Source organism: Hypanus sabinus, chromosome 17, assembly GCF_030144855.1.
Source record: "Hypanus sabinus isolate sHypSab1 chromosome 17, sHypSab1.hap1, whole genome shotgun sequence".
NCBI classification, from domain to species: Eukaryota; Metazoa; Chordata; class Chondrichthyes; order Myliobatiformes; family Dasyatidae; genus Hypanus; species Hypanus sabinus.
In genome coordinates, this window is record NC_082722.1 from 6,110,154 (window position 1) to 6,137,147 (window position 26,994).

General features: G+C 42.8%; 1 protein-coding gene across 2 annotated transcripts in view; it reads right to left on the reverse strand.

The window, feature by feature from the left end:
* st3gal2 (ST3 beta-galactoside alpha-2,3-sialyltransferase 2) overlaps nt 1-26,994 on the reverse strand; it is a 285,788-nt gene that overhangs the window by 45,713 nt on the left and 213,081 nt on the right. For both annotated transcript variants that reach the window (XM_059992501.1, XM_059992502.1), the window contains exon 4: nt 10,237-10,416. In XM_059992501.1, the coding sequence (XP_059848484.1) occupies nt 10,237-10,416 (180 nt within the window). The remainder of the gene's footprint in view (nt 1-10,236; nt 10,417-26,994) is intronic.

The window sequence follows — 26,994 nt, forward strand, 5'->3', positions numbered from 1 at the left end:
ACAAGAGGCAGTTTTGAAAATGAAACTGGCCACCAAAGAAGCCGAAAGGGCCGCCAGACAAAGAGAAGAGGCTGCCAGAGAAGCCGAAATCCAGAGAGAACAGGCCGCCAGAGAAGCCGAAACCCAGTTGGAAATGACAAAAATATCGACAGAGTTGCATGTGCTGCAGCTAGAAGGAGAAGGAGAAGCTGCCAGGGTGGAAGCAGAGTACATAGAAGAAGCTGAAGGGTCGCGTGATCTGACCGAAACAAGCTCTGCTTTGGAAAGGACCAGACTGGAACGCACGAGCGACTATGTACAATATCAAGCAGACAGGCAGGCTCGTCTCCCCTCTCCATACCTATTCGATAACTTCCCCAGCTACGAGGAAGAGAATTTACCCTCGCGGCCCCGCGATGAAGTCAAGAATGAAAGAGCTGACAACCGATATACTTTGACACCAAAGTTACAAAGTTCGATGCGAAGAGACGCGGAGGTTGAATCCAGGATGGCAAATTCCATGAGAAACGTGCGTTCTCAGTCATATGGGCGCCAACGCACTTCTCCAGCCCGCATGCCGCTTGCAGCCGATCCCACGCTGCAGTATTTAGCACGACGGGATCTCGTCACTTCGGGACTGTACCAGTTTGACGATAAACCCGAAAATTACCGTGCTTGGCTCTCCACATTCACCAACGTGATTGACGGGGTCCAGCTCAGTGCAACCCAAAGGTTGGACCTTATGGCGAAATGGCTGGGGAAAGAATCACGCGACCAGGTGAGACGCATGCGTTCAGTGTACATCAACAAACCTGAGCTAGCCTTAAGCGAAGCGTGGGAGAGACTTTGGGAGAGATATGGGTCCCCCGACATTATTGAAGGGGCGCTATATCGACGTCTGGAAAACTTTCCTAAGGTGTCAGCCAAAGATCACTTTAAGTTAAGAGAATTCGGAGATTTACTCATGGAGATCCGAGGCGCCAAAGAAGATGGCTATTCAGCTGGTTTAGTATTCCTAGATACTCCATCCGGGATTAGACCAATTGTGGACAAACTTCCATTTGGGCTGCAGGACAAGTGGCTGACTGTTGCCTCAGAGTACAAGGAAGACCACGATGGTCGATTTCCTCCCTTTGAGCTCCTCACTAGGTTTGTGTGCAAGGAGGCGAAGAGGCGAAACGACCCTAGCCTTGTAGGTCCAGGAAGCAGTTCGATTTACACCAAGCCAGGCAGATCCGTTTCGAATGTTTTCAACATTGATAAACCCGTGTCAGTGCTCAAGACCGAAGCCCTTACGACTAACAACGACCCTGGCAAGTATTGTCCATTGCATAACAAACCTCACCCCCTGAAAGCATGCAGAATGTTTAGGGAAAAACCCCTTGAAGAGAGGACGGCTCTTCTCAAGGAGAAAAGAATATGTTTTAGATGCTGTTCCTCAACCTCTCACCTCGCCAGAGAGTGTACGATCGCCGTGAAGTGTCCGGAATGTGGCAGCCCAGATCACGTCGAGGCCATGCATCCCGACCTGTCACCGCAAACCGAGAGTACTCCTTCACCCCCACAACGGGACGGCGGGGAGGGAGAGGCTCACTCTAGGTCAATAGCTGTCAGCACGAACTGTACAGAAGTTTGCGGTCAAGCTCAGTCGAGTCGTTCTTGTTCCAAGATCTGCCTCACTAAGGTGTACCCTAAAGGAGCCAAAGACAAGGCCATCAAAGCCTATGTGATTCTGGACGATCAGAGCAATCGTTCACTAGTCAGTCCAGAGTTCTTTAAATTGTTCAACATTGAGAGTGAGCGGTTCCCATACTACCTCAAAACTTGCTCAGGCAACATGAAAACCCAAGGGAGGAAGGCAGAAGGCATCCAGATCGAGTCCCTGGATGGTAAAGTCGTCATCTGTCTCCCTCCGCTCTTAGAGTGCAATGAAATCATGAATAACCGCGCTGGGATCCCGACACCAAGTGCGGTGCTACACCAGCCGCATCTCCACCACATCGCCAAACACATCCCAGAACTGGATCCGAAAGCGGAAATACTCCTGCTATTAGGAAGAGATGTTATCCAGGTACACAAGGTTAGGCAGCAGATCAATGGACCACTCAACGCCCCCTTCGCGCAACGTCTGGATCTGGGCTGGGTGGTGATAGGAGAGGTGTGTCTCGGTGACGTACACAAACCGATGGTTAACACACTCAAGACCAATGTGCTAGAGAGTGGCCGCCATTCAATCTTTCAACCCTGCCCGAGTGTCCCGTGCATCAAAGAAGCACAACAAGACATTACCAAGCGTAAAGTAACCGACGAGACGCTAGGTCAGTCAGTTTTCGTTCAAACCGAGCACGGAAACAAACTTGCACAATCAGCTCAAGATACCATTTCTTTAAAACCCAAAGACACCAAGGTCTTCAGAGATGAACCAAATAATGGGGTTGCCCCATTGCCAATCAGAGAACCACGCCAGTGCTCACCAGATAACAAAGAGCAGGCAGTCAAACAGTTCACGTCCTTACGGAAAACCCGGAAAAGGAAACCTGAGATGCAGCAACGCACCCGATTGGCCCACGAGGTACTGTGCACCCTAATGGCAGAGGTCACAGCCATTATAAACGCACAATCATTCCTACCTGTGTCTTCTGACCCAGAAAACCCCTTTATACTTTCGCCATCAACGCTCCTTACGCAGAAGGCAGGGGCACCTCCTCCACCAGGAGACTTTTCAGACAAGGATTTGTACACAAAGCAATGGAGACAAGTCCAGGCTCTGGCAAATCAGTTTTGGTCTCGCTGGAGACAAAAATATCTACCTTTGTTGCAACAGAGACAAAAGTGGACAGAACCCCGAAGGAATCTTCAAGTTGAAGACTTAGTCCTGCTCAGGGACAAGCAAGCCGCTCGCAACAGCTGGCCAACGGCCAGAATCACTGCTACATTCCCTAGCGAGGATGGACATGTCAGGAAGATCGAATTGAAGACTACCGACCAAGGCGATGTGAAAATTTACCAAAGGCCAGTTACAGAAGTTATTCTACTTCTACCCAATGACTGATTAAGAGACTAAGTTTTGTACTCTGCTCATTGTGACCTTACGAAGGTCAAGCGGGGAGTGTGCTGTCTTTACGACAGTTATTTAGTTTATAATATTTTCGCTTAGTAATTCATTCAATAGTATTTTCTAGTTAGAATTAGAAGTGTTTAAAGTGTATTCATTGCATGTAAAATATATCGGCATGCGATGACGTCACATCCGGTTTCGCCGCGTCTTGTGGGAAAACACCGGTTTGAAATTAGCGCGAGGGTGGGGGCTTTCCACGAGGCTCACCTGAGCACAAGCAGTTTTGCAGGCATGAGAAATCACAGTGAGAGCAACGCTGTAAGTTAATAGATAATCGATATATTGAACTAAGATATTAATGCTGTTCCTGTTAGAGGTAACGTCGGTAGATAATGTTTATGCTTTCGTTAGTTAAAGAGTCGCGGATAGTTTGCATGGAAGTGTATTTAAAGTAGTCAATGGAGCAGGTAAACTCTCCCTGTATACTGCACCTTAGTGTAATGTAGTTATAGTCACCTTTGCAAGTATTTACACTTGAAATGTGATATTAAGGAAGGAACAAATACTGTATCAATCTTGTATTGTTTTATCAACAGTTTTCACCATATGTTAATGTGAAGAGTGAACAGTAAATGGTTAATCTTACTGCGATCTGGTTCTTATTAACTGTGGTTTATCCGGACGTTAAATTCGGCGTTTCGTTACACCCGAAGGAGAACGTGACAGTAATAGTAGAATGATGCACATGTCAATCATAATTTACAGATTGTAGTGGAATATATTCCCACTGTAGTCAATGTCCATAGTGTCTTATCCAGTTTTCAGATGCAGGATCTGTTCTGAATTAATCCCATTTATCAGGATGTGATAGCACCACACTGCAAGTGATGCTGTAACTGTACCTACAAGGACTATAAGATGGTCATTCCTCCTAATTCTGTTATGGACAGATAGTAGATTAGCGAGGATGAGAAGAGCATTTGAGGTGACATTGAGAACCGTGGGGCCATGCACAGGAGCACAAGTAGTCGCATGGACAAATCAGACCATCTCACAAAGTACCCTCCCCACCTCCCCTCTTCAGAGGAGTCTGCAGTTGCTACACTGGCCTCGTCTGAACTGACAGAACTGGACAGGGGGTTATCCCCATTCTGAAGGAAGTGCCAATGAAAGAGAACCGGTAGGAAGGTGAGGTGGTGGGTTATCACTCACTACCTGCTGCAGCCCTAGTCTCACAGCTATTAGCAAAATCAGTCAATTGCAGAATCTATCAATTATAATAGTTGCGGATATAAAAGAAAAGATCATAAAAGTATGAGCACCCAAAGTCACACTTTAGTCTTGATGAGGTTGCACTAGTGGCTGCTGACTTCATGGATCAGCGGCTCAGAGCTAGCCTCGCTCTCTCACAGGCATCAAAGCTCCAATGGATAATGCAAACATTAGTGTTTGTAATTGTCTCTGTGAGCTCATACTGAGCACCAATTTCTAACAACAGCTGTTACGTTTCGTGTTCAAACTTGTTGCTGAAGCACTTGCGAGTAATTTATTCAGGTAATGTGTTAAAGAAAGTCTATGGTCTACTTTTCAATCTGACATCTCTGCAGTTATCAGTTGGTTAAATCACACATTCTCAAGTACCTCTGATCTTGTACTCCTTAAAACTAGTATTCAATCTCATCTTGATCAATCCTCATGGTATAAGGGCTAAAAGACAGTGCTGTGCAGTTGAAAATGGGTTTAACTTGAATCAGAACAAACAATGGATCCATTTCAATTCTCCTGGCGAAAAGAAAAAGCAAATGTCACTGATGGGGAGCAGTGAAAGAGGGTCTTTTATTCTGCCTTCTTTTCCTTTTCTTTCCAGTCCTCGTGGAACGTCTCAGCCTGAAACTTTGACTGTTTACTTCCCTCTACAGGCACTGCTTGACTTGTTCAGTTCCTCCAGCATGTTGCTCTCCTGTCATTTGGTAGTTTTGTCACTACTAGGAAGATGGTGCTAGTGTAAAACTCCCCGAGATAGCGCTGTGTTTGGTTTGAGCTGCAATTTTTTAACTTCACTCTAGTGAGAAATTAGTTTCTATTGACTTACAGAACTATAACTTGTTAATACCAATTCTCTTGATATCATGCTAATTAGAAAATTGGCACTCAAACTGCATTCTTCCCAGACTTCTAAGAAGTCCATTCTACATACTGCCACTACATATAAAAGAGAATTTCAACATTTCTGCTAACAAAACTTCCAATGGAGCAACATACAATCTGGTGGAGGAACTCAGTTGGTCAGGCAGCATCATTGGGAGGGAATAAATTATCAATGTTCCATTCTCTATTTTCCAGAATCTGGCAATGGTGTTCCTGCTTCTCTCCCTCCAGCAGCTGCCTCCCATCTTTGCACTCCCTGCCCCCATCTTGTTCTTTCCTTTTTCCTCTCTCTCTGTTTGCCCCTATCTTTCATTCACCTAACAAAGTCTTCCAACTCTAATCCTGCTCACCATCCCTATCTGGCACTACCTGCAGGTCATCTTACAACCCTCCTTAGTCCACTAATTGTCCTTCCTCATCATTCCTCTTCTCCTCTCTATACCATTGTTCTCATCTCTTCACTCTCAGCCCTAAAACTGAAACGCCAATTTCTTTCCTCTCACTGATGCTGCTGGACTCAGTAACTTCCTCCAGCAGAACGTGAGTTGCTCCAGATTCCGGCATCTGCAGTTTCTTATCTGCACCAATTTCATGGGTCTCAATTTTGTTAAGCAAACTTCTATGAGGTATTTTGATAGGTCTTCATATAGTCACTATCCACTGTGTTCCCTTCATTAATCCTTGTGGGGCTGTGGGTATAGAGTGGAAGTAATGGATTGAATAATTTGATGTATAGTGACTCAATGGGCTGAATGGTGGCAATGTTGTGTTGACCATGCTCATACAGCATTATGCATCACAGATATCATGATGACTTGGTAGAAGCATTTGGTTGTGGCATTAAAGGATCCCATGGCTCCCTCGTACAACTTACCACTGTACACCTCTGGATAATAGAAACATAGAAAACATACAGCACAATACAGGTCCTTCGGCCCACAAAGCTGTGCTGAACATGTCCCTACCTTAGAACTACCTAGGCTTACCCATAGCCCTCTATTTTTCTAAGCTCCATGTAGCCATCCAGGAGTCTCTTAAAAGACCCTATCGTTTCCACCGTCACCAGCAGCCCATTCCACACACTCACCAATCTCTGTAAAAAAAAAACTTACCCATGACATCTCCTCTGTACCTACTTCCCAGCATCTTAAAACTGTGCTCTCTCGCGCTAGCCATTTCAGCCCTGGAGAAAAGCCTCTGACTATCCACGTGATCAATGCCTCTCATTACCTTGTACACCTCTATCAGGTCACCTCTCATCCTCCATCGCTCCAAGGAGAAAAGGCAGAGTTCACTCAACCTATTCTCATAAGGCATGCTCCCCAATCCAGGCAAAACCTTGTAAATCTCCTCTTCACCCTTTCTATGGTTTCCACGTCCTTCCTCTAGTGAGGCGACCAGAATTGAGCACAGTACTCCAAGTGGAGTCCTCTAGAGCTTCAACATTACCTCTTGGCTCTTAAACTCAATCCCACGATTGATGAAGGCCAATGCTCCGTATGCCTTCTTAACCACAGACTCAACCTATGCAGCTGCTTTGAGTGTCGTATTGACTCGGACCCCAAGATCTCTCTGATCCTCCGCACTGCCAAGAGTCTTACCATTAATACTATATTCTGCCATCATATTTGACCTTCCAAAATGAACCACCTCACACTTATCTGGGTGTTCCCCCTTTGCCTCTTCAGGCCCCTCTCTGGGAACATTCTCTCCTCTCAGCTTTTCAGATGTACATTGAAACATGGAACAAAATCTGTCATTTGTGTTAATAACCAAAACACTCGCCTATGTATTGGGAGCATCCCGCTAGCGTCACCAAACATGCCAGTGCCAACCTAGCATGTTAACAATCAAAGCTCAAAGTGCATATATGTCACCACGTACAACCCTGAGACTCATTTCTTGTGGGCATACCCAATAAATCTGTAATAGAAGAATAATCATAATAGAATCAGAGAAAGATCACATCAGCTGAGCATTCAACCAGTGTGCAAAACACAGCAACTTGCAAAAACAACAAGAAGGAAAAACAATAATAAACAAATAAGCAATACATATTGAGAATATGAGATGAAGAGTCCTTGAAAGTGAGTCCATAGGTTGTGGGAACATTTCAGTGATGAGGCAAGTGAAGTAGAGTGAAGTTATCCCCTCTGATTCAAGACCCTGATGGTTGAGGGATATAACTGTTCCTAAACCTGGTGATGTGAGTCCAGAGGCTCCTGTAGCTTCTTCCTGACGGCAGCAGCCAGAAGAGGGTGTGCTCTAGATGGTTGGGGTCCCTGATGATCGATGCGCTGTTTAGATGTGCTCAGTGGTTGGGAGGGCTTTACGTGTGATGGACTAGGCTGTATCCTTTACTTTTTGTAGGATTTTCTGTTCAAGGGCATTGGTGTTTCCATACCAGGCTGTGATGTAGCCAGTCAATATACTCTCCACTACACATCTATAGAAATTTGTCAAAATTTGAGATGTCATGCCGAATCTTCGCAACCTCCTAGGGAAGTAGAGGTGCTGCCATGCTTTCTTTGTTAATTGCACCTACGTGACACTGGGCCCAGGACAGGTCCTCCGAAATGATAACACCGGGGAACTTCAAGTTGCTGACCCTCTCCATCTTTAATCCTCTGATCAGGACTTGTTCATGGACCTCTGGTTTCCTCCTTCCGAGGTCAGTAATCATCTCCTTGGTCTTGCTAACACTGAGTGAGAGGTGGTTGGTGTTGCCCTGCTCATACAGATTTTCAATCTCCCTCCTATAGATTGATTCATCACCATCTTTTATTTGGCCTACAACCCTGGTGTCATCAGCAAACTTGAAAATGGCATTGGAGTTGAGCTTAGCTACTCAATCATAAGTGTAGAGCAGAGTAAAAGCACACAGCCTTCTGGTCATCTGCGTGGATGGAGATTGTGGAGGAGCTGTTGCCAATCTGAACTGACTGAGATATGCAAGTGAGGAAATTGAGGATCTAATTCAAATGGTTCGATTTAATATCAGAGAATGTACACAGTTTATAACCAGCAATTCTTACTCTCTCCTCACAGACGCCCACAAAACAAGAAACCCCAAAGAGTGAATGATACAAACATCAGAACCCCAAAGCCCCCCTCCCTCCTCGCAGAAGCAGCGGCCCCTCCCCACCATGCAAGCAAAAGTCCTCTAAAGAGACCTCGATCTCGAGTCCATCAAAAACTACAGTCCATAACCCAGCACTCTGGTATCTCTGATAGGCTCATTCTCTCCGTTAAGGGACACCAGCAACTTGCTGTCACAATATGTCAGTCTCCCATGATGCTTCATTTGGTGAAATTGGCGAGGAACTGGGTCAACTATGGGGCCGCTCCCCGAAGGTGCATGTCTCCTAGGCCATTCCTGTTTGCACAAGGGGCTGCTCAGCAGAACAACACAAAGAACACTACAGTAGAATGTAACAAGCACCAAAACAAGCCCCATTTTCCCTCTCAATTATGCACATATGGATGGTCCACCAACTTAGGACAGGTCTCTGGTCTTCATTCTCTAGCCTTCAGGCATTGAGGCTCGACTTCTGGACTTCACATTGAGCGTCGGGCTTTGAAGCCTCTCCCACGATTGCAAAGCTTATCTTATAATAAGTCCATCAATTAGCTCATTTCAGAAGTAATATATTATGTTGATGCATCTGGAAACTTTGATAAACCTCACAAACCTGTCTTGTACAACTTCCAATTCAAGAAGGACATGATGTTTACTGCAAATTATTAGTAGTGTTAATACACCACACAAAGCTTTTTAACACCCACAAACAAGTAGATGATTAATTCCTAGACTAAGAGTTCTGCTCTCTTGTGTCCAGGTAATCCTGGTTTGAATCTCTCTGGCTGGAAATTGGTTCCTTGGGAAGATTTGGCTGGATTCCATTTGGCATCATCATGTTTTTCAAAATTGATTACAATTCCACAATCATCAGACCACAGTAAGAGAAATTATCTACAAATGGAGGAAGTTCATTACTGTGGCTACTCTCCCCAGGAATTGGTATCCATAAGACCATAAGTTATAGGAGCAGAAGTAGGCCATTTGGCCGATTGAGTTTGCTCCACCACCTGGATGTTCTACAATGCTTCTGGAACAATGTTCTATGGACAGATGAACAAAATTGAACTTTTTGGTAGAAATGCATATGTTTGGAGGGAAAAGGGCAGTGCACACCAACACCAAAACCTCACCCCAACTGTGAAGCATGGTGGAAGGAGCATCATGGTTTGGGCTGCTTTGCTGCCTCAGGGCTTGGACAGCTTGTAATCGTTGAGGGAACAATGAATTCAAAGTTGTATCAAGACATTTTACAGGAAAATGTCAGGGTAGCAATCTGTCACCTGAAGCTTAACAGAAGTTGGATGATGCACCAAGACAATGTTCTGAAAGGCAAGATTAAATCAACAACAAAATGGTTTAAAAAGAATAAAATTCATGTTTTGAAATGGCCAAGTCAGAGTCCAGACCTTAACCCGATTGAGATGTTGTGGCATGACCTGAAGAGGGCTGTTCATGCAAGCTATCCCAGAATTATTAATGATCTCAAACAGTTTTGTATGGAGGAATGGTTTAAAATTCCTCCTCGCCATTGTGAATGTCTGTTCAGCAACTACAGGAAATGTTTGGTGGAGGTTATTGCTGCTAAGGAATATTCTATCAGTTACTAAATACAAGGGTCTACGTACTTTTTCCAGGCTGGACTGTGAATGATTAGCTTTGCTGGGCTCTTTATCATTATTGTGTTTTTTTTAAATCCGGCATCAGATGCAGAATAACCATCATTTCGTTCTTTACACTCGTGCACTGAATAATGACAATCTTTAATCTCCAATTCAAATGAATCCTGGGATACCACATCCCCGAGTGACACCCCCAAGTGGAGGGCAGGCAAGAACAGTCTACAGTAGTAAATAATCGTGGTAATGGCTTATTATAGAACTTTAGCACCAGGAGACCAAGTAGATTTGGCAGCAACATGTACAAATACATACTATGAAAAACAAATCTGAAACCCAAGGGTAATACTTACAATCTGATCTTGCCTGTTGACAAAGCACTGGTAATCCAAAGCAGATCCAATGTCTTAAAGGGAACCAGGACAAAGCTGACATTTGCTGGGAGATTTTTTGCACTTTCTGGGTACATGAAGTGATGAGTTGTACGGCTGCCCACGTCTGCTTCAAACCCAACAGTTGGAGCTTGGTTCATTCTATAACAGATGTTCAAAGTCATATTTATTATCAAAGTAAATACATATGTCACTATATATAAACCTGATATATTTCTTGTAGGCATTTACAGGAAAATAAAGAAATACAATACGATTTTTGAAAACCGATACATCAACAAAGTCTGACAAACAACCAATGTGCAAAAAAAGAACATAGATTGTAGAGTCCTTGAAAGTGAGTCTATAGGTTATAGAATCAGTTCAGAGTTGTGGTGAGTGATGTTTTCTGGGCTAGTTCAGGAGCCTGATGGTTGTAGGGTAATAACTATTTCTGAAACTGGTGGTGTGAGACTTAAGGCTTCTGTACCTCCTGTCTGATGGTAGTAGTGAGGAGAACATGGTCCGGATGGTGGGGGTCTGTGATGATGGGTGCTGGTTTCTAGTGGTAGTGTTCCATGTAAATGTGCTCGCTGGTGGGGAAGGCTTTGCCTGTGATGGACTGGGCAGTATCCACCACTTTCTGTAGTCTTTTCTATTCCTGGACATTGATGTTTTCATATCTGGCCATGATGCAGCCAGTAAGGATACTCTCTACTGTGCATTTTTGGAAGTTTATCAAAGCTTTTGGTGACATACCAAATCTACACATACATCTAAGAGAGGTTCCTTTATGATGGCACATCATGACAAATCCTCTGATATGATAACGCCAAGGAATTTAAAGCTGCTGACCCGCTCAACCTCCCATCCCCTAATGAGGACTGGCTCCTGGACCTCCTGTAGTTGATAATCAGCTCTTTAGTGTTGCTGTTATTGAGTGAGAGGTTGGTGTTGTGGCACCACTTAACCAGATTTTTAAACTCCATCTTATATGCTGATTGTCATCACATTTGATTCAGGAAACAACAATGGTGTCATCAGAAAACTTCTATGGTGCTGGATCTGTACTGAGCCGCGCAGTCATAGATATAAAGTGAGTAGAGCAGGGGGCTAAGCACACAGCCTTGTGGTGCACCTATGCTGATGGAGATGTTGTTGGCTATCCGTACTGACGGGGTCTGCCAGTGAAGTAAACAAGGAGCCAGTTACACAGGGAGGTACAGAGGTGATGGGCATGTCGAGTTTATTTAAAATAGGAAGAATGGTGATTCAAACCGCTCTGAATATAGATGAGGGAGAGTAAAGGTGGAGCTAGAATTATACAGAGTAGCTAACATATGAAGTTAGCATTACACATTATGAAATATTTTTACTGCCAAGTTTACTTTAGCAGCAAGGTTAGTAACTGTCTACAAGCATGTTAAGGGATATTAGGCTATATCACCTCCCAGGTTGAGTTCCTGGTATGTGTGTATTTAGCAATCTAAGCACAAAAGGTTACAGTGCTTTATTATTGGGTTCCATTGTCATAGAACTTATTTTGCAAACGTTGGTCCTTAATGAGTCTGAGTTCAAACAATTTTCATAATGCACATAACACAAAGCAAAGTAGCAAATCGTTTAACTCTCCAATTTTTCCAAAGCTTTCCCAATCCTTATTTCCAATTTCACTGTACCTTCACATTTATACTGACCAGGCTCCTCCTGCTCCAGGTGAAATTATACCAAAAGGGCTATGACTTTACTCAGGTACTACAGTATATGGAAAGACTATCAGCCTCAAGTTACCCACCACCCATTGGCTCCAGCAGCAGGCAGAGAGGCTTGGTGTTTCCATTTGCTATTCCCATGCATCATGTTGCAGGGGTAACTCACACCACAGCAGGTTAGGTGTGGCATTTGGTTGAATCTGAAGTCTGTTTTGAGTGATTCACAAGGGATGCTGAAAGTGTTGAGTCTCTCTCTCTCTCTCTCTCACACACACACACAATGCTACAGGGACTCAGCAGCAGGTTAGGTACCACGTTCTTCCTCACCCAGCCTCACCTATCACCCCCTTACCCCCACCTTCTTATTCTGGTAGTGTAATATGTCCCGTGAGACCAACACTGAACCATCAATGGTGTTATATTAAAAACACATTATCTAAAAATGTGGTTCTATAGTCTCCAAGAGTCAACTTTATGTTGTTTCTTCACTGTAGATGTTGTTGCAAACCACAGAACTGGAATTGAACAGACTTCTCAAGAAAGGCAGAAGTGGTTGACCACCAACTTAAATAATGAGGTTCTATACAACAGGACAACGCTTAAAGCTCGTACCAATGATTGGGTCTCCAGCAATAACATTTAACCAGCATTTAATACCATCATTCCCACAATCCTGATTGTGAAGTTGTATCTCCCTCTACAACTGGATCCTTGACTTCCTTACAGGAAAACCTCAGTCTGTGCAGATTGGTGATAACATATCCTCCTCGCTGACGATCAACACTGGTGCACCTCAGGGGTGTGTGCTAAGCCCACTGCTCTACTCTCTGTATACACATGGCTGTGTGGCCAGGCATAGCTCAAGTACCATCTACAAATTTGCTGATGATACAACCATTGTTGATAGAATCTCAGGTGGTGACGAGAGGGTGTACAGGAGTGAGATATGCCAACTAGTGGAGTGGTGTCACAGCAACAACCTGGCACTCAACGTCAGTAAGAAGAAAGAGCTGATTGTGGACTTCAGGAAGGGTAAGATGAAGAAACACATGCCAATCCTCATAGAGGGATCAGAAGTGGAGAGAGTGAGCAGCTTCAAGTTCCTTGGTGTCAAGATCTCTGAGGATCTAACCAGGTCCCAACATATCGATGCAGTTATAAAGAAGGCAAAACAAAAGCTATACTTTATTAGGAGTTTGAAGAGTTTTGACATGACAACAAATCCACTCAAAAACTCCTATAGTTGTACTGTGGAGAGCATTCTGACAGGCTGCATCACTGTCTGGTATGGAGGGGCTACTGCACAGGACTGAAAGAAGCTGCAGAAGGTTGTAAATCTAGTCAGCTCCATCTTGGGCACGAGCCTACAAAGTACTCAGGACATCTTTAGGGAGTGGTGTCTCAGAAAGGCAGCGTCCATTATTAAGGACCCCCAGCACCCAGGGCATGCCCTTTTCTCACTGTTACCATCAGGGAGGAGACACAGAAGCCCGAAGGCACACACTCAGTGATTCAGGAACAGCTTTTTCCCCTCTGCCATCCCACTCCTAAATGGACATTGAAGGTTTGAACACTACCTCTCTTTTTTTAATACACAGTATTTCTGCTTTTGCACATTAAAAAAAATCTATTCAATACACGTAATTGATTTACTTATTTATTATTATTTTTTATTTTATTTATTATTTTTTCCTCTCTCTGTACTGCTGTTGGGGGGAGGGGAGGTCTCCTTGGAAACTGTTAATATTCTCTCCAGCTCATGGAAACCTTGATTATAGCTGCTCAAAACGGAGAGAGCGAAGTGTTATAACGGGAGCGCAAAGTGGCTATGATAAAGATCCCAGTTGCACTACTACCCCTGCAGCATCTACGAATCATTACTCTCAGAACCTCTGAGGGACTGCATGTGAAAAAGTAGGAGCTCAAAGTTCAAAGTACAATTATGTCACCATATATTACCCCGAAAGTCATTTTCTTGCACATTCACAGGAAAACAAGAAATACAAAAGAATCAATTAACACCTACACACAAAGACTGACAAACACCCAATGTCAAAAGAAAACAATCTGTGCACATACAAAGAAAATAATAAATAAATAATATATAGAGTTGAAAGCGAGTCTATATGTTGTAGAATAAGTTCACATTTGAGGTGAGTGAAGTTATCCACGTTAGTTCAGGAGCCTGATGGTTCAAAAGTAATAACTGCTCCAGAACCTGGTGGTGTGGGACTTGAAGCTCCTGTACCCCCTTTCCATTGGCAGCAGCAACAAGAGAGCATGGCCTGGACAGTGGGTGTCTTTGATTAAAGATGCTGCTTTCTTGTGTTAGTGCTCGTGACAGGTATGCCCAATGGTGGGAAATGCTTTCCCTGTGATGGTTTGGGCAGCACCCAGCACTTTTTGTAGGCCTTTCCATTCTTGTTCACTGGTGTTTACAAACGAGGGCATGATGTAACGAGTCAGGACTGCACTGTGCATCTATAGGAGTTTGACAAAGTTTTAGATGATATGCTGAACCTGTGCATACTACTAAGAAAGAATAGGCACTGTTGTGCCTTCTTTATGATGGCACTTATGTACTGGTCCCAGGACAGATCCTCTGAAATAAAGTCACTGACCCTCTCCACCTCCAATCTCTAAGGGGACTGGTTCATGGACCTCTAGTTCCTTTCTCCTGTAGTCAACAATTAGCTCTTTTGCTGGTGCTGAGTGAGAGGTTGTTGTTGTGGCACATTCAACCAGATTTTCAATCTTCCTCCTATATGTTGGTTTGTCACTACATTTGGCCAACAGTAGTGTTGTCAGCAAACTTAAATATGTCATCAGAGCTGTACTTAGCCTCACAGTCTAAAGTATAAAGTGAGTAGAGCACGGGACTATGCACACAGCGTTTAGTGCATCTCAGCTGTTGGTGATTGCGGAGGAGATGTTGGTGCTAATCCAAACCAAATAGGGTCTTCAAGTGAGGAAATTGGGAATCCAAAGGCACAAGGAGTTATCGAGACTCAAGTCTTGGAGTTATTAATTAGTTCTGAAGGGCTACTAGTTTTGAATGCTGCGCTGCAGTCAATGAAGAGCATCCTGGTGTGTGCATCTTCACTGCCCAGATGTTCTAGGGTTGAGTGATGAGCTAAGGAAGTGACATCTGGTGTTGACCTGTTGTGATGGTAGGCAAGCTTGAGCGGATTAAAAATCAGTCATCAGGCAGGAGTTCAATATGCTTTATGACCAGCCTCTGATAGCACTTCATCACAGTGGATGTGACTGCTACTGGATCATAGCCATTGAAGCAGGTTACCATGTTCTTCTTGTGCATGTTGGAATTACAGTCCCAGAGCCATAAAACCATCAGCGTAGGAACAGCATAGAAACAGACTCATCGCACCATGCCTTGATCATTTTTGTATCTGTCCAGTCGCCTCTGATGTTGTACTATTCCTGTCCCACCATCTCCTCTGACAACTCATTCCAAATACCCACTACTCTTTGTATGAAACATTTACCCTTCCAATCCTGTTTAAACTTCCTCCCTCTTAAAACCTATGGCTAAACTAGACACCCTTACCTTGGGAAACAGACACTGGTTATCTATCCTATCTCTGCTTCTGGTAATTTTATATATTCCTATCACCATCTCAGCCTCCTTCGCTCCACTGAAAACAGACCCAGCCTTTCCAATCTCTCCTCGTAATTCAATGTCCTTGTGAATCCTTTTTGCACCCTCTCTGGCTTAATTACGTCCTTCCCGTAGTGTGACAACCTGAACAGGACAATGTACACCATGTCTGGCCTAACCTTCACTTTTGTAACATGATATCCCAACTTTTATACGATAAAAGTGACAGCAAGCATACCACATTCCTCTCTCATCACCCAGTCTATTCATGGTGGGAGATTAGAATACTTACCATTGCTCATCACTTGCCCTATATCTTAGAACCAATGTAATACATATGCTGTGACAATGTTAAAGGACAGCACTTGGCATTCCAATACTCGTGCAATGTATCTCTGTCTCTTGCTTTGTTTCTTATAGCATCTCACATTGGAGAAGATTTATTCATTATCATTCTAACTGAAGAGAAATTTCAGTTCATTTAAACTTCTAAATTGAGGACACAGCAAAAGTGCTGGAGGAACTCAGCAAGTGGGACAGCATCTATGGAGGGGAATAAACAGTCAAAGTTTCGGGCCCAACCCTTCACCAGGACTGGAAAGGTAGGAGACAGCTGCCAGAATAAGAAGGAGGGAGAAGGAGAGATGAAGTAAGAATCTAGAAGGTGATAGGTGGAAGAGGTAAAGAGCTAAGAAAAGATGAATCTTATAGGAGAGGAGAGTGGATACTGGAATAAATGGAAGGAGGAGGTGAGCCAATCGCAAGTGATTGGCAGGGTGAGGAGAACATTAGAGGTGAAAGAAGAACCAGAATGAGGAATGGAAAGAGAGAAGGGGAGAGGGAGAAATTTCTAGAAGATAGAGACATTGATGTTCATGCCATCAGGCTGGAGGCTACCCAGATAGAATACAGGGTTTGACCTTATCTAAGAACATATTGTCAAGGATTATAAGGAAGATAAATTTATGGAAAATTATGAACAGTGCGCCCTTTTATTAAAATATGTACAGGAAGTGTGTTAGGTATCTAACATAACATACATAGGAAATTGAAACTTGTAGCTACACAGATTCCATCCCCCGGCTTACAAGCACCCAATTAATGTACAGGCCGTACATCCAACCAAGCATTTGTGAGACTGATGGGATGGATTTGCTAGCTGCTGCAGGGCTATAATCATCTTCTGCTGGGTGGGAACTCTGTTTGTGTTCACACTCCATACTTGTGAACTGTACATGCTCACAAAAGTGGAATAATCATTGTTTATGTATTGGGCAACCCCCTCCTGAACAGAAATAGGTCTTAATTCACCTCTGACAGTTTCAGGTGAATTTCAATCTGCCTAGCTTGGCTCTGCATTGCTGCAGCTGGGTTCCAATTTGGGTAATTCTCTTGGGAGACCTAGAGCAGTGTACAACTATTGACCTATCTCAGGAGTATGGGGCTACTCTCCAAGGTGCCAGTATATCTGGGTGGTATTGGGTTTGGATCTGATGGTGTACCTGGTAGGGCATTAAAGACTGTGCCAACCAACTGGCAAGGAGTGTTCAAGTTCATCTTCAATCTCTCACTCCTGCAGCCAGACGTTCTCACCTACTTCAAAAGCCTGACATCTGTACCAGTACCCAGGAAGAGCTGCCTCAATGACCATCGCCCAGTTGCTCTCACATCTACTGTGATGAGGTACTTTGAGAGATTGGTCATGGCTAGAATGGACTCCTGCTTAAGCAAGGACCTGGACACACTGCGATTTGCCCTATCACAATAGATCTATAGCAGACTGGATCTCACTGGCCCTACACCTGACCAATAGCAATATTTATATCAGGCTTCTGATAATTGATTACAGCTCAGCATTTAACATAATCATATCCTCAGTTCTAATCAACACGCTCCGAAACCTGGGTCTCTGTACCTCCCTCTACAACTGGATCCTTGACTTCCTCATTGAAAGACCATAGTGAATACATCTTAGAAATAACATTTCCTCGTTGACCATCAACAGTGATGCTCCTCAAGGATGCGTACTTAGCCCACTGCTCTACTCCCTGAACACCCATGATTGTGTGGCCAGGCACAACTCAAATGCTATCTATAAATTTTCTAATGACACAACTATTGATGGCAGAATTTCAGATGGTGATGAGGCATATATGATGAGATACATCAGCTGGTTGACAACAGACAACCTTGCACTCAGTGTCAGTAAGACCAAGGAAATGATCTGATCTGCAGGAAAGGGAAGCCAAGGGAACACACACCAGTCCTCATTGAGAGATCAGCAGTAGAAAGGGTAAGCGGTTTCAAGTTCCTGCTGTGTCAAAATCTCTGAAGATCTATCCTGGGTCCAACAGATTGATGCAATTACAAAGAAGGCATGACAGTGGCTATATTTCATTAGGAGTTTGAGGAGACTTGCTATGTCACCAAAGACTCTTACAAAGTTCTACAGATGAGTACCAAAGAGGAGACTCAGGAGCCTGAAGACCATAAGACAAAGGAGCAGAATCAGGCCATTTGGCCCATTGAGTCTGTTCTGCCATTCTATCATGCCTGATCCCAGATCCCACTCAACCTGCCTTCTTGCCTTATCCTTTGATGCCCTGACCATTCAGGAAGCAATCAACTTCCACTTTAAATATACCCACGGACTTGGCCTCTACCCGCAGACTGTGGTAGAACATTCCACAGATTCACTACTCTCTGGCTAAAACAAAATTCCTCCCTACCTCTGTTCTAAAAGGTTGTCCCTCAATTTTGAGGCTGTGATCTCTAGTTCTGGATACCCCTACCACTGGAAACATCCTCGTCACAGGTACCTTATCTAGTGGTCAGTTTCAATGAAGGGGTTAACATATGAGGAGCGTTTGGCAGCTTTGGGCCTGTATTCACTGCTGCCAAACACTTGTCATATGTAGCCCCTTCATTCCCAGAATCATCCTTGTGATCCTCCTCTGGACTCTCTCTAGTGACATCACATCCAGGGCCCAAAACTGTTGACAATACTCACACTCAACGTGCCAGGAACAGCTTCTGCCCCTCCTCCATCAGGTCTCTCAATGGACAATGAGCCATGAACACTGCCTCATTATTCTTGTTTGCTTCCTTTTTAAACTACTTATTCAATTTATATATATCTTATTGTAATTTATAGTTTTAAAATTACCTATTGCACTGTATTGTTGCTGCAAAATAAAAAATTCATGACATATGTCAGTGATATTAGACTTGATTCTGATTCTTATCAAGATGCTTTTGCAATCCAAAGGTCTTGCGAAGAGTCAAGAATGAGGAATCAGACTGTTTTCCTTATGGCCATTTTGATAAATGTTACAAGAACAGAAAACAAATGAGAGAACTGAGTGATGAACAAAGACAAAGGAAAAGCAGTTGTGATCATTTCATATTCAGTTTAGAAAACAACAAAAATTCCCATGATAACAAATAAACATACAAGTGGCGTAACACCTGCTACTAAGAAGCTTCTAGAAAAAATACAGAAGCTACTGTACGTTAATTACTGGCAAATTCGTTGAACGATTACTACACCCCAATCCAAGAGCAGTAAATAACATTTGACCCAAAAATGTTTAATCAGTGCACTCAAATTTAAATCTGCCAGATAGAGTATAACATTGGATCTTGTAAAATTGTCCATTTTGACAGGAAAATACAAAACAAGAGATTTCTCCAAATGGAGAGAAATTACACAGCTCAGAGGTGCAGGGGGATCTTGGTGCCCTAGTGTTTGATTTACAAAGGGCTAGTATGCAGGTACAGCACGTAATTAATACAACTATCAGAATGTTAGTGTTTATGATGGGGAGAATTTAATGCTGAAGTAGAAAAATTGTGCTTTAGATATTTCGGGTGTTGGTGAGGCCATATCTCAAGTACTGAATACAGAATTGGTCTCATTGTTTAAGGAAGGGTGTAAATGTGTTAGAAACAGAAGAGTTACTTAACTAATGGTTTACTGTAGGGGTTTCCATGGACCCCTTGCTTAATGGTATTGGTCAGTAGTATGAAAAGACTGGGAACCCCTGGTTTACTGGAAGTCTTAAGAAGGAAGATTGGACAAGTTAGGTTTGTATCTGCAGAATTTTATAAGACAGATAGGTGACCTGATTGAAACGTAAGAGATCCTAAGGAGTCTTGACAGGATGGATTTAAAGGGGATTATTTTCTTTTGTGAATGTATCTGGAACTGGTAGTCACAACTTTAGAAAAAAGAGTTGCCTGTTTTAGAGATGAGGTAGAAATAATTGGTTCCAATGTCCTTTAATAAAGAGAGATTTTGAACATTTTTGAACCAGTGGATTTTAAAAAAAGAGAAAGGTTATCATGAGTAGACTAAGAGCAATCAGGTTGGGCATGATTTTACAAAATATCGAATTAGGCTCAAGGGGTGTGTGGTCTCCCCACTCCTAATTTGTCTGTTCCCGGCTAATTATTCCTGCCTGTCCGTGTTCCAGTTCATGGAGAGCTTAATGACTTCTTTTTGCTTTCTTTAGCTCAGGAATGTTATTGGCCAGAAGAATGTACATTGACTGTTTGCTTTGGCCAAGTAGCCTAATGGGCAGCTTAAGAGCTTAGTACTTTCAACTGGCACAGAACAAATCTAGGACAATCGGGCAATTCTAGTGGAGCTGTAGGGGCTGGTTTTGGATTCTGGGCAGCTGAATACAGAACTGCCTCAGCCCTAGGCCCCACAGAAAGAGTCTTAGAGATTTGGAGACATCACAATCAAAATCAGTTAAGCCTTAATGTATTAAACTATCTGGCAAATACTTTGTGAGTATATTAACAGGTTTGAAATTAAAATATTATGCAATGTAATTTCAAAGTATTATAAAAATAAAACAGAGCACGTCTGCCAACTTCTGAAAAGAGCAGTTTAATGTTTGAGCTGTTGTGTTTAGTAATCCAGTTCACTTGCACATCTGAACAAACTAATTCATTCCTCATTATACGCTCTAACAATTTCAAAAGTGAGTGCTTTACAAATTATAGAAATTTTAAGTTGTTAGGAATGTGTCTCTGTGGCTTGTCTTCTCATACTCATACATATGGGATTGAGGAAGACTTCCTTCGACTCTGATTCAGGAGATTCTGAGCTGACTGATGAGACCAGAAGTGTAGGACAGGAGGTTCCCAATGGGATGAAGATGTGGCAGATGGTGCATTCATTCCTATTCATTCTGAGCTGATATTCCCCTGACTCCGAAAGACCTCGTCCCTATAGGAGCAGGAGGTTCCGGTGATGTCATCGTCCAGAATGGCAGCTTAAATCAATAGCTCCTCCAGAAAAACACACACTTTGCCCCAGTAATCCATCAAATATAAGATCTTTTGAAAATATCTGAATTGATAAGGGGGTCAAGAACGGGGGAAAAGAATGGAGATTAAAAAAAAAGCATCCCTGCGGAGCCTGTGGACGAGAGGGGTACAGCGAACTGCTCTCCTACCCGATCGCATGGTAGCGAGGCTGACGATGGGACTCATTCAGGCGAAGCGACAAATATAAAAATTCTGGAAGAGATACGGGGATTCCAAAAAGATATAAAACAGCAACTAAATGACATCAAGTCAGAGCTCGACAACATCAATCAAAAAAATACCACCACGAATTGAGAAGATGGAAGATCGCGTACAAAATGTGGAACGGATACTAAGTGAGATGATAAAAATATTAAATCAACAAGAAAGTAAACTGATTGATCAGGAGAGAAGATCATGATGGAAAAATATCAGGATATACAATGTTCCCGAAGGAGCGGAAGGTTTGTCTGTGATGGAGTTGCTGCGGGACGTGCTGGAGATTCCCTCGACTATGGAGCTTGAAATTGAGAGGGCACATTGTGCGCTCATCCTGAGGCCTACTGGAGACAGAGAAGATAAGCCACGCTCAATAGTAATTAGATTCCTTTGATACAATACCAAGGCAGACATCCTACGAAAGGCCTGGGGAAAGAAGAGGGTGTTTTTGGATGGGAAATTAATATATTTCGATCAAGATTAGCCCCCCCCCCCCCGGTGGTCCTGCAGAAACGTAAAGAATACTCTGAAGTAAAGCGAATATTAAAGCAAGGAAAGATTAGATTCTAAACTCCGTACCCTGCTAAACTGCAAGCGTTTTATGAAGATGGGATCCAACTGTATCACAGTGGAAGAGGCGACTACAGACATGAAGGCCAGAGGGTTGCCCGTTAGCGTGATCAAACCAAGGGAAAGCCTGGCTGAGCAGTTATCCCGATCTGCTTGGGAAATAGTGAGAGAATCGAGAAAGCAGGGGACGGGAGGACGACGACAGAAGTATATCAGGAAGAGACTGAGTTTTCTGAAGACAGCCCTCACCCCCTCCAGAAGAGCCATAGGGTTTGGCTAACTTTAAAAGTGTTATTTTCGCCATGGATGTCCAGTCCCTATATATCCATCCCCCACCAAGAAGGTCTCAAAGCTCTTCGCTTCTTTTTGGATTCCAGACTTAACCAATTCCCCTCTACCACCACTCTCCTCTGTCTAGCGAAATTAGTTCTTACTTTCAATAATTTCTCCTTTGGCTCCTCCCATTTCCTCCAAACCAAAGGTGTAGCCATGGACACCCGTATAGGTCCCAGTTATGCCTGCCTTTTTGTTGGCTTTGTGGAACAGTCCATGTTCCAAGTCTATATGGGTATCCATCCCCCTCTTTTCCTTCGCTACATCGATGACTGCATTGGCGCTGCCTCTTGCTGAGCTCGTTGACTTCATTAACTTTGCCTCCAACTTTCACCCTGCCCTCAAATTTACCTGGTCCATTTCCGACACCTCCCTCCCTTTCTTGATCTTTTTGTCTCCATTTCTGGAGACAGCTTATCTACTGATACCTACTATAAGCCTACAGACTCTCACAGCTACCTGGACTATTCCTCTTCCCACCCTGTCTCTTGCAAAAATGCTACCCCTTCTCGCAATTCCTCCGTCTCGGCCGCATCTGCTCTCAGGATGAGGCTTTTCATTCCAGGATGAAGGAGATGTCTTCCTTTTTTAAACAAAGGGGCTTCCCTTCTTCCACCATCAACTCTGCTCTCAAACGCATCTCTCCCATTTCCTGCACATCTGCCCTCACCCCATCTGCCTGCCACCCCACTCGGGATAGGGTTCCCCTTGTCCTCACCTACCACCCCACCAGCCTCCAGGTCCAACGTATAATTCTCTGTAACTTCCGCCATCTCCAACGGGATCTCACTACCAAGCACATCTTTCCCCCCCCCCCCCCCCGTTTCTGCTTTTCCCAGGGATTGCTCCCTACGCGACTCCCTTGTCCATTTGTCCCCCCTCCCTTCCCACCGATCTCCCTCCTGGCATTTATCCTTGTAAGCAGAACAAGTGCTACACCTGCCCTTACACTTCCTCCCTCACCACCATTCAGGGCCCCAGACAGTCCTTCCAGGTGAGGTGACACTTCACCTGTGAGTTGGCTGGTGTGGTATACTGTGTCCGGTGCTCCCGGTGTGGCCTTTTATATATTGGTGAGACCCGATGCAGACTGGGAGACTGTTTCACTGAACACCTACGCTCTGTCCGCCAGAGAAAGCAGGACCTCCCAGTGGCCACACATTTTAATTCCACGTCCCATTCCCATTCTGGTATGTCTATCCATGGCCTCCTCTACTGTCAAGACGAAGCCACACTCAGGTTGGAGGAACAACACCTTATATACCGGCTGGGTAGCCTCCAACCTGCTGTCATGAACATTGACTTCTCTAACTTCTGTTAATGCCCCTTCTCCCCTTCTTACCCCATCCCTGACATATTTAGTTGTATGTTTTTTTTCTCTCTCTCTCTGCCCATCACTCTGCCTGTTCTCCATCTCCCCCTGGTGGTCCCCCCTCCCCCTTTCTTTCTCCTGAGGCCTCCCGTCCCATGATCCTTTCCCTTCTCCAGCTCTGAATCCCTTTTGCCAATCACCTTTCCGGCTCTCAGCTTCACCCACCCCCTCCGGTCTTCTCCTATCATTTCGCATTTCCCCCTCCCCCTCCTACTTTCAAATCTCTTACTATCTTTCCTTTCGGTTAGTCCTGACATAGGGTCTTGGCCCGAAACGTCGACAGTGCTTCTCCTTATAGATGCTGCCTGGCCTGCTGCGTTCCACCAGCATTTTCGTGTGTGTTGTTTAAAAGTGTTGATAAGCTATATGGAAGCAAAAATAGACGGTGCTATACCTATCTTAAGAAATACTTATTATAATGTGGATTTTATATTACTCAATTATTAATTTTTATTCATTCATTTACTCCTTTTTCTCCACCTAAATGAGAATGAATATATGGGAGGAATACACAGGGAAATCTTTTCTGTGCAATGGATATAGATTTGTTTACTTACTTTTATGAATACTGCAATGGGGGCCCTCAACTCACAAGTAGGAGGGACTATCCCCCACAGCTAGACATTTCCTCTAGCTCAACCCAGGGTGATCTACCAGAGACCTCAGCCTTGGAATCACACCTTCATTGCCTTTTTTAAAAATTATTTGCATTCCTTGGTTTTTATTTGTTCAGGGAGTAGATCGATTAAGTTTTATTCTGCTAATTTCAATGATATATTGACAGATAAATACACATGGCTAAGGACAAAGTAAAATTAATTTCTTTTAATGACAATGGGCTGTTAAATCCAATCAAACACAGTAAAATTCTATCAAAAATGAAAAAAGAACAAGCCCATGTAGTATATTTACAGCAAACTCACTTAAGTGATAATGAGCATGGAAAATTAAAGAGAATGGGTTTCACTAATTTGTTTTTCTCCTCATATAAATCAGGACAGAGGAGAGGAGTTGCTATTCTTATCTCAAGCAAGCTATATTTTGAAAAGTATTCAAAATGGGAGATAAGAAGGGCAGATATATTCTGGCAAGGGGGAATATAGACGGAAATTCAGTTACTCTATTGAATATATATACACCCCCAAGAAGTGATATTAGTTTCTTTCAGGGAATTACTGATATTATGGTAACGGAAACAGAAGGTCTCCTGATATGTGGGGGAGACTTAAATTTACAATTACAACCAAAGTTAGACTCTTCCAATAGAAAAACCTATGAAACAAAATCCTTATATAAGAAAATTAATACACTTTTTGAGGATGTTGGTCTAATTGATATATGGAAGGACCTTTTCCCCAATGGAAGGATACATTCATTTTTCTGCCCCCCCCCCCATTCTGTATATACAAGAATAGACTATTTCATAACATTTGGAAAAGACAAAGACAAAATAAACACCTGTGGAATTGGGACAATAGATGTAAGTGACCATGCACCTATATATTTATCTGCTGATTTTGACCTACAACCAAAGAATACTATTTGGAAACTAAATTCAAGTCTACTCAATGATCCCTACTTTAAGGAACAAATTAAAAAAGAAATTGGTCTTTATTTAGAATTCAATGATAATGGAGAAGCTTCACCTCCCATTCTATGGGATACTCTGAAGGCTGTTTTAAGAGGGAAAATTATAGCGGTATCTTCATATAAGAAAAAAATAAGGAATAAAACATTAGAGGAATTACAAAATAGGCTGAGGGAACTAGAAAAGAAGCACAAATTGAATTTGGCACAGGATATATTAGAGGAAATTTTAAAAATTAGGAATGAAATTAATAGTTTGGCTATGCAAAAAATCAGGAAAAATTTAATGTTTCTGAAACCGAGACACTATGAAAGTGGATCTAAGTCTATGAAGATACTGGCGCAGAAACTGAAAAAAAAAGATAGCAAAAAATATAATACATAGAATTAGGGATCCAAGAACAAAAATGATAAAAAAAAAGTGAAATTAAAGAAGCTTTTTAAGTGTTTTACAAAACTCTATATTCCAAAGTTCCAGGGGGAAGCATAACCCAAATTGACACCTTCCTGAATTCTCTAGAGTTACCCACTTTAAGTGAAGAACAAAATAGAACAATGACTGCTGACATAACTGAAGCTGAACTAAAAGCTGCAATTAGTAGGCTTAAGTTAAGCAAGTCACCAGGATCAGATGGGTATACGGCAGAGTGGTACAAAGAATTTAAAAATGAGTTAATTCCTGTCTTACTCCCCACACTGAACTGGACTTTAAAAAAGGCACAAATGCCACCCAGTTGGAAGGAAGCGATAATCTCAGTTATACCGAAAGAAGGCAAGGATAAAATGGGATGTGGGTCATTTAGACCAATATCCGTTCTTAATGTAGATTATAGGTTATTTACCTCCATCATGGACAAACGATTAGAGGAGTTTCTACCCATACTGATACGTAACGATCAGACAGGTTTTATACAACAACACCAAACACAAGACAATATACGAAGGACACTTCATATTATGGATCATATACAAAAAAATAAAATCGAAGCAATAGTGATAAGTGTGGACGCTGAAAAGGCATTTGATTCAGTTAATTGGAATTTTCTTTACAGAGTTTTACATAGATTTGGTTTCCAAGACACAATTATTAAAACTATACAGGCACTATATAACAACCCTACTGCTAAGATTAAAATCAATGGATATTTATCAAATAGTTTTACCCTAGAAAGGGGCACGAGACAGGGTTGTGCATGGTCACTGCTACTCCGCATTATATCTTGAACCATTCGCTCAATACATCAGACAAAATGAAGATATCAGGGGAATTACTATTAAAGGGTCAGAGCACAAATTGGCCTGTTACGCAGATGACATTTTGATCTATTTAGGGCAACCAACATACTCTTTACCTAAATTGATGCAATCCTTTGAACAATATGGTCAATTGTCAGGATACAAGATCAACATAGATAAAACACAACTACTTTCATATTACTATAGCCCACCAAGAGAAATTGAAAGTAGATATCCCTGGACATGGCAAACAGAGACTTTCAAATATTTGGGCATCATTATGCCAAAAGATTTGGCAAAACTATCAGAATGTAATTATCAGCCTATATAAAAAAATAAAGATATAACAAGATGGAACCTGATTCCTTTTTCCAGTCTCAGTTCAAGGATTGAGTCTATTAAAATGAATATACTGCCCAGACTGTTATATCTCTTTTAGACCCTACCAATAGAGATTAATCAAAATCAATTCAATGAATGGAACAAGATGCTATCGAGGTATATTTGGCAGGGTAAAAGGCCGAGAGTTCATCTCAAAACTTTGCAATTAGCAAAGAAAACGGGGGGATGGGGCTTGCCTTCTCTTAGAGATTATTATTTTGCAGCACAGTTGAGAGCTGTGATATGTTGGTGCAACCCATCATATGATGCTCAATGGAAATACATTAAGGAGGGGATACTTCTGATCCCCATACAGGTAATTTTGGCTGATAACAACCTACAAAGATACATAAAACTACTGATAACCCATGGGTGAAATGGACTTTTAAAAT